This window comes from Haematobia irritans, chromosome 4 (assembly GCF_050003625.1).
Source record: "Haematobia irritans isolate KBUSLIRL chromosome 4, ASM5000362v1, whole genome shotgun sequence".
In the NCBI taxonomy this organism is placed as follows: Eukaryota; Metazoa; Arthropoda; class Insecta; order Diptera; family Muscidae; genus Haematobia; species Haematobia irritans.
The window spans coordinates 142,374,133-142,386,483 of NC_134400.1; the positions used below are offsets into that span (position 1 = coordinate 142,374,133).

The 12,351-nt window shown below is 35.8% G+C and overlaps 1 protein-coding gene across 3 annotated transcripts in view; it reads left to right on the forward strand.

Moving 5' to 3' along the window:
- Positions 1 to 12,351, forward strand: part of sls (sallimus) — a 173,818-nt gene that overhangs the window by 106,963 nt on the left and 54,504 nt on the right. For 2 of the 3 annotated variants that reach the window (XM_075303986.1, XM_075303987.1), the window contains one exon: positions 6,816 to 12,278. The exons of the other annotated variant lie outside the window; for it this stretch is intronic. In XM_075303986.1, coding sequence (XP_075160101.1) covers positions 6,816 to 12,278 — 5,463 coding nt within the window. The remainder of the gene's footprint in view (positions 1 to 6,815; positions 12,279 to 12,351) is intronic. 3 annotated transcript variants of the gene reach the window in all.

Genomic DNA, 12,351 nt, shown 5'->3' on the forward strand with positions numbered 1-12,351 from the left:
TTTTTTTTTTTGTATACACACTGAAAAAAATATTGTCGTGAGGTCAAAGATTTCATGTCTTTAAAATACGAATACAAATTTTGCTTAGCATAGAAGACGCATTTCTCTAAAATAAAGTTATTTCCCTTGTCCAAAAGTCGATAAACTTTTCAATGAAGTCGTATTATCCTAATAATTAAGTGATTTGACTTAAAAATTGGTATCTTAACATGAAGGAAAAAATTTATAGGCTAAGGTCAACTTGACTTTAATAATTCAGAAAAAATCTTTAAATTTAATGAAATTGTCTTTAAATTTGTTGTCTTTTTGCATCTTGACTACAAAGCAAAAAATCGTTCAAATATAGGACATGTTTTTCAAAACTTTATTTTAAAGAAGTTTTTTACTTCAAACATAGCATAATTTCTACTGGAAGTCGAGTCTTAATTTGGAAAATAATGTTGCCATTAACTAGTTTTTAAAGGACTTTGATAGCATATGAAGAAAAAAAGCTGAGAAAGCGAAAAATTAAAATTTGCTTCCCAGAAGCAAGTACACAAAACCTAAATTTAAAAGAGAATTGTGTCTTAAAAGTATCCTTACTTGTATACTCCGCTTCTTTGGCTCGGAATCAATACCAAATTTTTTAAAGTAAAGACAAAATCTTTGGAACCGAGTATGCTTTTTTTTCAGTGCAGATTGTCATGGATTATATGGGTATTTCCCAAGATAATGCTGTTTATAAATTATTAAGTGGTAGCATTTTAAAAAGTGTTTTCACTTTCAATGGCCTTTAAAATAGAAAATCAATCGGATACTCTCCAGAATTTGAGATAAATTTTACGAAGACTGGATACTTCTTGAAGATGGAATTATTTACAAAAAAATAATAAATTTCACGTTTTCGATCAGTTACTTTTTTGAACACAAATTTTTGGTCGAAAACGATTATTTTTTTAAATTTTAATTTGGAATCTAATTTACATACTACACACTCTGCCAGAAAAGCATTTTGGATTCACAACTTCTTGTCCCAAAGTAGAATTATCTCCAATAAATTTTAATGGACTTATGTTGGAAGTACTTCGTTTTCGTATCCTTTGCATAGCCTTGGAAATTCATTTCAATAAAGATAAGAAAAAAACCAGAAGAAAATTTTCTAAATTTCGCATTTTTGTTCAGCATTTTTAAATTTTTTATTAATTTAATAATTTTAAAGCTATCATTTCTTTGGACTCCAATATGTATCGCTTGAGTTTCAATGTTTGCATATTTGGAATCTTATATGGGCTTGTAATAGGAACAGCGTTGCCACAATGAATTTTTTCAAAATTTTTCCAAAATTGGACCAAAATTCGAACCAGCGTACCATTTGTCCAAATTAAATTAATATCATTCAAAAGTTAAAATTTTTCCAAAATTATACTTCGATAGAAAATATTGCCAATTTTTTTTTCTATTCAAAATTCTTGTTTTTATTTATTTCTATAAAAAATTTTGTCAAAATGTTATCTCTATAGAAAATTTTGCAAAATTTTATTTCTATAGAAAATTGTGTCAACATTTTATTTCTATAGAAAATTATGTCAAAACTTTATTTCCATAGAAAATTTTATCAAAATTTTATTTCTATAGAAAATTTTGTTAAAATTTTATTTCTATAGAAAATTTTGTCAAAATTTTATTTCTATAGAAAATTTTGTCAAAATTTTATTTTTATAGAAAATTTTGTCAAACGAATTGTATACATATTTAAACAGCCTTGTTTGTTTGTTTAATATATACCCGTATGGACTAACTTACAATTTAGAAGACTAACACCGTCTTAAGTTTTAAGATACCTTGCCATCGACAAGTGTTACCGGCAGCCAAGTAATTCGATTGTGGATGACAGTCTGTAGTAGAAGTTTCTATGCAATCCATGGTGGAGGGTACATAAGATTCGGCCTGGCCGTTTATACTTCTTAATTTTTAAGATAATTATTTTTTTAATTATACATAGTTTTCAGTTTCGTTATATCTTCTCAGAAGAAAAGCCAAACGGCTTATGTCCCCCAGGGGTGAAATTTTTCATTGTTTTTCTTTTTAACTTTTTTACTGATCTTTTCTGCGATAAAACTCATTTTATAAAACTTGTCAAAAAAAAACTTCATAGGAAGTGGAAAAAATGTATAAAGGTGAAACCACTTAGAGAAGCTTCAGAAATGTCACCAGGGTGTTCAGTTGGAGCTGGGATTGATTGGGAGGGTTGCCAATTTAGCTATTTTCCCGCTAGATTTGGCTTTTTTTAAGTCGGTTAAAAAATGCATTTAGCATTATTTTCGACATGTTTCTATTGAAATATGAATAAAACGACGTTTTTTTTCTAAGCCATGCTGCCAGAATAAGGGTTTCCACATATTTCAAAGCTCAATTGAGACATTAATAATGATTCCAGTCATTATGCCGGCATTTTTGCAGCAAATACACCTTGTTGTAAAGTTTTTTTCTCATATTCATAAAAGTTATCGTAAACTTTTAATCTACTATTACCATACAAATTCCATAGATAAACTGTCAGTAAATTATTGGGAATATTAGTATTTGACTCGTTTATCCCTTTATGTTATTATATTCTCAAGTTATTATGATATTACTAAATTAAATACTAAATTAAAATAGTAGATGTGAATTGCTTCGTACACTAAAAAAAAAAATATTGTCATGTCCTTAAAATGCGAACGCGAATTTTGGTTATAATAGCATTTGTGAATTTCTCTTATATAAACGGTTTTCCTTGTCCAAAAGCCGATAAAGTAATTTTGTCCTTATAGTTAAGTGATTCAACTTAAAAATTGGTATCTTTACATTAAAGAAGACTAGGGTTAATTCTAAAAAATTCTTAAAATGAATGAAGATACAAAAACTCTTGTATCTTGACCACATAGAATAATTTCTACTTGAATTTGGAAATTTATGTTGTCGTTAGCACGTTTTTAAAGCACTTTGATAGCCCATGAAGAAAAAGCTGAAAACACGAATAAATTCAAAATTGACTCGGAATCAATACCGAAATCAATAGTGTACAAAATCTTTGCAACCGGACATGCTTTTTTCAATGTATGTAAGAAATAATTAAGGAAATAAAGTTTTGAATGTGGTATTATTTTTTTAACATCAAAAAAATGCAATAAAAAATATCGAATTGATAGAATCAAAACATTTTTAAACGCGCTATAAAAACAAATCTGCTATTTATTAATACAATGGACTTGTAAGACTGTAAGAATTGGTTTTATTCTCTTGGGTAAAATTAGGTGTACCGCATGTAGACCACATTACATGAACTAGTCAGCTTTATTGAAAGCTCACTATGTGTCAAAGAATACACAATCGTGGCATTTCTAGACATCGAAGGGGCGTTCAATAACGTCCATCCGAGCTCGATAGTAAATGGACTGACAACTCTGAATGTTGATCCAGGTATACTTAGGCTGTTAGACGAACTTCTAAGGAAGAGACGCATTTCAGCCACACTAGGACAAGCAAACATACAAAGGTATGTGAACAGAGGTACTCCTCAAGAAGGAGTTCTATCACCTCTTCTTTGGAATATGGCTATAAACGACCTTCTGGTTTCCCAAGAAAAAGAAAGGATACAAGTGGTGGCATACGCAGATGATGTGGCGCTAGCAGTCAGGGGGAAATTCCCATCAACAGTTAGAGATATTATACAGAGAGCCCTCCGGATGACTGAGAAATGGGCGAATGATAATGGTCTTGGGGTAAATCCTGCAAAGACAGAACTAGTCATGTACTGCAAGGATCGCAAAACTCCCACGGTTAGGCCCATTTCCTTAGGTGATATTGAAATTCCCTTTAGTGAGTGTGCAAAATACCTCGGCGTTATTTTGGACAGGAAGCTGAACTTTAAGCTTAATATTGAAGAAAGGGCGAGAAAAGCAACGGTAGCTTTATACTCGTGCAAAAAGGCAATAGGGAAAAAGTGGGGACTAAAACCAAAAATTGTGCATTGGCTATACACGGCAATGGTTAGACGACCTATAATACTATATGGTGTTGTAGTCTGGTGGCCGGCACTTCACCAGCCAACAAGTTTAGACAAAGTTCAGCGTATGGCGTGCTTGTGTATCTCAGGTGCATTCAGCAAGACAAGAACAAATTCCCTTAATGTCATACTGCATCTGTTGCCTTTAGACATTTTGGCCAAACAGTCAACTGCAACAACGGCTGTGCGGTTGCGCGAGCTATCGCTGTGGTCGGAAAAAAGTTACGGTCACAGTTCGGTCCTCAAAATAATGCCAGATGTGCCTAACTTAGTGGATTACACTTTGGCGAGACCACTTTTCGACAAAAAGTTTGTGACTCTAATTCCCAACAGTGGGGCGTGGTGTACACGGACCCCGGGGAATAAAAGATATATAGATTTCTACACTGATGGCTCCAAATTGGATGGCCAAATGGGTTTCGGAGTATATTCTAAAGATCTGGAACTTCGAATAGCGAAAAGATTACCTGATCACTGTAGTGTTTTTCAGGCTGAAATACTAGCAATAAGAGAAGTGGTGAATTGGCTGAGAAGTAATGCTCCAAGCAATATTGGCATTAATATATACTCAGACAGTCAACCTGCAATAAAATCCTTGGACTGTGTGTTCCTCAACTCGAAAACAGCCATCGACTGCCGCAAATCTCTCAATAAGATGGCTGAGCAGCACAATATTCACCTAATATGGGTGCCTGACCATACCGGGGAACTGCGAAGCAGATGAGCTAGCAAGGCTAGAAACTACCTTACATATTCCAGGGGAACTAGAATCTGTTGGTATGCCTCTGGCTACCTGCAAGCTCTTACTGCGTGAGAAGGCTGTCATGATGGCAAATGTTCGATGGGAGAATTGCAAGGGTTGTAACGACACCAAGCAAATATGGCCCCATTTAAACTTAAACCGCATACTAGATATGCTAGTGTTCTCGCGACGCCAGATATCACTCCTGATATCTGCTATAACGGGTCGCTGCCTGATAGGCGATTTTGCAAAAACTATTGGTGCGAAGTATAATGACTATTGTATGAGCTGTCATGATGCGGAGGAAAAGGAATCAATAAAACACGTCTTGTGTGAGTGTCCTGCATTTTGTGTAAGGCGTAAGCAAATTTTAGAGGCATATAGCTTCAGATTACTGGTGGACCTGCAAAACGTTAACTTAAGCAGTCTGCTAATGTTTTTGGAACAATCTGGTTGGTTCAACAGAAGAAAATAATCGAGAAGGTTCAGCGGTTAAAACTAGAAGTGCCCATATGTAATAGGTACTTTTAGTTAATGTGGTATCACAATGGACTGAATAGTCTAAGTGAGCCTGAATCTTAATCGGGCTGCCACTTTAACCTAACCTAACCTAGGGGTACACGTTCACGAATTTATCATTAATTCAACGGTTTTAAGCAATTAAACGATATATATTGATATTTTCTAATGCACTTCTATGTGACATTGCAAAAATGTATCGAGTACGCAAACAGAGCTAATATGACTTATGGCCAGTTTCTCATCCTCCGATTAATTTTAACCGGTGGATAGACCTCCGGTTAGTAAAATTTTTGTATGGGATCAGCTGTTTTATCGTCACGACAAATAATAACAAGACATTGAGAAACTGGCCCTTAGATATTGTTACAGTCTCACAGAAGTAGAATTAAAATGAATACAATTAAAATAATATGCCTTTTAAGTGAAATAAAGCCTTTAAGTTTGTTCAATTTCAATCAAAAATGTGACTTTTGATACAAAAGAAATTTAGCTTTTTTCTAGCTATTTTTTAATTTTTTTAGATTTTTTTTAGCTAATTTTTTGGGCAAATCTAGCGATGTTTTGTGAAACAATTCTGGTAACGCTGTTGACCCATGACCCTTTGTATGCCAGGCGGGCATGCTAAACATTGCACCTCAAAATGCTTAAAGAGAAATGTTTGCAAAACAATGTTTTTTTTTTTTTTTGACTAGGCTCGTTCATTACCTAATTTTCAATGTATTTTATTTAAAGATATTTCTATTTTTGTTAACGATAAGTGAATGATTTAATGGAAATAAATGAAAATGGTCCTAATAAATCTGAAAGGTACTAAATGCTAGACCAAATTTAGTAACAATTTTTTCAGTATTCTCAAAAATGTTATATTGTATGTTAGGTGATTCAACTATACATGAAATGTACTGCCGAAAGTTTGACGGTACCGACCATTATGTACTCTTTTAGCAAGTAGTATATGAATTTCTGAACCTAACTATATAGACGATATTTGCGTAAAATACTACAAGATTTTTTTTTCTTCAACTCATGGTCATTAAATAAAATTAACTCCCCATAGGGTAGAGTTATATACTTCGAGTTTTTGCAGGAAGTCGGATATATAATATTTAATCGAAAATGAAATACCATGAAACTTACTATTGTAAATCGATCACTAACTTATGAAAACTATGTTTGTCTGTTTTACACTCTCGCTCTCGCTCGTGTTTCTATATAAATACATATGCATTGTATGTTCTGTTACTAAAAACTTAATATAATTTGATTAGCGGGCATTTCTAACTTGTACTTGCCTTATAGTTGTGTCATTTATAAGATTATCCTTATATCCTTAATCAAAACGGTAATAACTCCAGGCCATTGTATAGCACTAAAACCTGAAACAAATAAAACAAACAATGTACAAAAAATTATGTGTACCTTCTAAACTAAACTAAATTTTTACAAATAAATAGATTTGTTGTAATGTTCAAACGGTAGATGGAAAATATTTAGTTGAATTTGCTTATAAATCACAATTCACAGAAACAACAACATTAGTGGAACAACAACAACAACAACAGCAAGTGCAACAAGAAATACAACAACATGAACAAATTCAATACATACAGGAAACAGAACATAAGAAATCCATTAAAGTGGATAAGAAAACGAAAAAGCAGAAAAAACACAAACAAGTTGAGGAACAAAAGACACAACTTATCGAAGAAATATCAAAAGAACCCATAAAGACGATGGTTGGCCACAAACATATCCAAGAAATGCCAGAAGAGGAAATTGTAGAGGACATTGGGACACCTAGTTTTGAAACTTTGCAAGTGCAATCGGTACCCCGGAAGACGGCAGAAACTATGGGAACTAGCGTCTTGCCACTATTGGCTCCAGACAGTAAACCCAAAGCCGTGACGGCCCATGAGGCCCTAATAACACAACAAAATCTTATAGTCCAGGAAGAGCATCAAATATTGGAAATAGAGAAAGTAGTTGATGCATTGAAAAAACCCATGGGCATAGTAAATGAATCTGTCGAGGGTATAGAACTTCAGGCTCCAAATATAGAGGAAATTCTAGTAGAACAAACGCCAAATATTTTGGCTCCACTTCAGCCTGTGAAAGATAAAGCAAAACTTTATAGAGATTTGAGAGAGAGTCAATCTTTGTTAGTTGAAAAGCCTATGGTAGAGGAGAGCGCAATAGAAGATGATAACATTAGAGCATCGGAGCAGCATGCCAAACGTCATATATTACCACTACAAGCGAAACAACAAGAGGATGTGGTTACAATGGAAAATGTCATCAAACTTGAAGTCGAAGACAAACCAAATATCATAAATCAACCAATCACTGAAATAACTCCTCAATTGGGAGTGGTGGTGCAGGAAGTCATTAGCGAAGAGAGCACTGATAGAGAAGTGTCCTTTGAGAAGCCCAAATTGCAAGTAATTCCTCAAACTATGGTTTCCGTAGAGAGCAGCATCGATGTTTCGGAAATTCAAATACAAGACTCCACTAAAGATCTTAAGAAGCCTAAAGAACAACCAAAAGAACAAACGCAAACCTCATTTGTGGAACACAAATCATATGTATCTCAAGAGGCATTCACAATTGAATCCGAAGCTCAGCTCGCAGAACAAACCAAACAACCCGAATATATGGCCACGAAATCTTTGAAAGAAGTAAGCAGTTCTTTGCAAATAACCGAAAACAAACCAGCAGAATCAGTCCAAGATGTTCCAGTAAATAAACCGGAAGTTTTTGCCCATGCAACGGACAAACTGATCCTTCTTGAAGGATTCTCATCTACCCAAGTAGATGTTCAAAGTCCTTTGGATGAGTTAAAAACTCTTCCCATGGAAAAAGATAAACAAGCTTCCGTACAAGTTGATGAAATGTCACATCTTACCCAAGCCCTAGAATTTGTAAATGAAGCTAAATTAGAAGACTTGAAAAGTCCACAGGTGGTTGAAACCAAAGCAAATATTCAGGGTGAAGTGCCCCATCTACTATCCCATGAAGTTTCGACGACCATCACAAACGAATCAGCCAATATACTAGAACATGATGTCACAGATACACAGCATGTAGCTAAGGAGTCTCTAACACAAGGTACCTTAGTTGTGGAAAAACAGGAAGATCAAACATTCGAAAGTTTTAAGGAAGAAGAATTCAAAATCCCTGCACCGCAAAAGGGTAAAACTAATCTGGAGGAATCGACCATAGTGGCCGATATAAAGCAAGTACAAACACAGGAGAAAGAAATTCCGTTTGAAAGTCCTACATCGCTACCACTAACTTCGACTGTAGTAAAATTGACAGAAACACCAATGGCAATTTTGGGCACAAGTCAACAGCTCATTGAAAGTGAAGAGATCCTAAAACTGGAGGAACAACCTCAATTGCAAAAAGCCGATGGCAAATCAATATTAAAAGAATTGAAAGCTCCTGATGTCACATTGGTGGAAGTCCAAATGTCCACCGAAACCTTAGAGACTCAACATCCAGATGCATTGAAAGCCCATCCTCAGATGGATATTGCTCATGCTAGTCTTACTTCGATGCAAACACCTTTGGAGGCTAACATTGTCTTATCAGAAGATAATAAAAACGCAGCAATCAGCATTGCCCCAAAATTCAGTCATACATCCTCTAATCTTGAAATTTACGAAGTAAATACATCTGAAGATCTCACAGACCAACCAATGTTGGAAAAGCCTGAATCGCATCAGGCTCATGTTCATCAAGATTATCTTAAACAGAAATATATTGAAGCTACGGAAACAGTTGTACTAGAGACTTCCAAAGAGAGCAATATAAAGATTGAAAAGGAAAACCTCACAAGCACAACAAACATTCTACCTCAACGTGCTTTGCAGTCGTTGAAACAAACAGCTTTAGATACTACCAAAGATTTGGAATCGTTTAACCTACCCGAATTCCAAAACACAAGTTCTGATGTAGAGGTCACCGTTCACTCAATGGAGACCACAGAGATTAGGCCTATGGACAGGGAAATATTACTTGAAGTCATCGAACGACCAGCGGATAAAGAGGCCAAAGTAACCACTGAAAATATGCTAGCTGTTGCTTCGACATTCACAGAGCAAACAGGGGAATATCCACAAATTTTGAAAAATGATGAACTAGGTCAACAACATGCCCATTACAACGTAGATCAAGTCATTACACCAGCTCTAAGTTCACAAACACAAGGTCTGGATTCTGTGTCACCCTATGAAACAAAATCACACTTAGTGGAAAAACCAGCCAACGTTTCATTCGTTGAAAACCAAGTTGTTCTAAACATTTCTGAAGTGACAGCTACAGAAAAAGAAATTCCAGACACTGACTTCAAGATGCCCACAGAATCTACTGTAGAACCCAAACTGATTGCAGAACTTCATAAATCTATTGCGGTACTTGTTGACTCTTCATATGAAGCTCATGGCACATTTAAGGGAATACCATCTTTAGAAACCAAAGGACAGTTTAGTGATGTTGAAAACCTCCATGAGCTATCGGTTAAATCCGTCGAAGTATATGAAGGACTAACAAATTTAAATTTGTCGACTACGATGAAGCCACAAGAAGCTGAGCTGATTGTTAAAACTCAGTCGCAAGTTGCTCTGGCTCACAAAGAAAGAATATTCGAAGCATGCGAGGACTTCAAGCCTAAAGACACTGTGAAAGATATAGCTCAAATGACATCGCACGATGTAAACCTAAAAGTTCCACTACAAGAGAGCATACAACAGCAAGACTCTACGGAAGCCATAAAAGACTTTGAAACAAATCAAGCACAAGCAAAATCAAGTCATGATATTTTAACCGAAACCATGACAATAGAGGCGGTCATATTGGAAGGTGCAATAGACAAAGAGCACAGCATTTTAATGAAAGAAGAAAAACCGGAGGAGCATTTGCAGCCGCAGTCAAACTATATCGTTACCTCAACCGCTCCAATCCTAATGGAAAAGGAACAAATATTGGAGGCGCAAATTGCAGGCGAAAAAATTGCCCAAACATCCATAACGGATGATAAACATTCTATTCCAATAAGATTCCAGCAGAACTTGTTAGAAATTGAAGAAGTTCTGAAGACCACAGAAGGCGAGAAACAGACCGCACGATCAACCAGAAATGAGCCCCTACTACATGTGGGCATCGCAAACGAACCCCAAATTCTTTGTAGTACAAAGGAAACATCTGATAAGCAAACGCCGCAATCCACAATTGCAAACGTTGACCATATCTCGAGCCAGGCAATTATAACTGAAACAACCCTTGTTACTGAATTGGAAGGAGTTGTTCAACCTTACAAAACTACTACTGAGCAAACATCAAAGCTTTCACCAACGCATCAACTTCCTTTACCCGTGGTGGAAGAGGTATTATCCCAAGATAGTACCGGCGACACAACTAAGTACCCGGAGACAAAACTGTATGGTGTGCCAACAACTGAAGGCACTCATCGAGAGTTGGCGGTTGAAGAAATTCAAGTATTGGAGGAAATATGTAAGTTGCCGAGTGAAAAGATGGAAACCCTAAGAGCTGCCCAAACTCTAGATGAGAGATTCAAAACTATTCAAATTGAAACTGTTCAAGATACTCTTATTAAAGAAGCTCAAATGAAAGACTTTTCTCCACGCAAAGAGTTGCCAAAATCGTTCGTAGAGGGAACATTAACAGAAACTATAACTACTATGCCAACTGCCTACGAAGAAACTCCTGATCTTGAAACTTTAAGACCGTCTAGTGGACAAGCAAAACTTACAACAGACGATACATTGAAACAAACCCACATCCAGCAAATCGATGTTGTAATGCACAAAGAATCCGAATTGGCCACTTTTACAAATGAATCCCTTCATACTAAGGCTAAAATTGACACTGACAGACAGGAACTCGTCGTTAGTGAGATCAGCCCAATGGAAAGTGTTGAAAAGCTTAATACAATGATTAGAAAAGAGGAACACTTAGTAACTGTGGCATTCAACGATACTCAAACTAAAGCTCAGACAGTCACATCAACTCTAGTCCTTGAAAAGGAGAGTGAAGATTCGAAAGAAACACCCAAACCTGAACAAATTCTAGGGTCTACCACAACATCGCAGCATAACGAGAAAATAGTAACGGAAATAATCACATGTGAGAATACAACATCTCTAAGAGATTATCCAGAAACAGCTGAACAAACGGCTATTATTTCTCTTACGGAAGCCCAGAAGCAAATACCGCAAAAGCTCGAGGAACTTATATATACTAAAGAAGCACGAGTCGACTCCCCAGAAATGCCATCAAATAAGGCCACAGTAGTGGAGGATAATTTAAAAGCATTAATTACTCAGGAAAATGTAAGTGTTACCACAATAACGGAAACCTATGAACTTAACAAACAACCAGAAGCCTTTGCAAATATAGTAGAGAATACACCGAAAATGAATGCAAAGACTGTTGAAGCAATGATTGGCTACGAGCACACTACCAACATACAAACTTCTGTAGTAGATAGTTATGAGCAGGCAAAAACGTATAGCACTCATTTGGACTTGCAACCCATACATACATCCTCTGTTCAAACATATGAAACTATAGGAGAAGAAAGTTGCATTTTCAAGCCATTATCCGAAGATACAAAATCATCAATTGCGCTCCCCGAACTTAAGGCTTCAATAACTGAAGAAATCATTGCTGATTCGTGTATTGACGCTTTGCACATAGCACAAACAAAGCGTCAGAATATATCGGTACACCCACAACAAGAACACCACGATAACATTACAGTACATACAATAACACCATTTGAATCTCTTAAAAATCTATCATCAGCACCAACAGAGGAAGTAACACAACCACGGGCCCATGTAGCTATAGCCGATATAACTGGCCAAATAGTTAGCACAACCGCAATCGTCACAGGACAAGAAACTACAGACTTTGAAGCGGAAAAACCAAGGCTTCAGAAACCACAATCCAAAATAGAAACACAAAGTATGTACCTCGATAAAACTGAAATATATATAAACGAAAGCACTAAACAGCTAGAAACACCAAATGCCACATA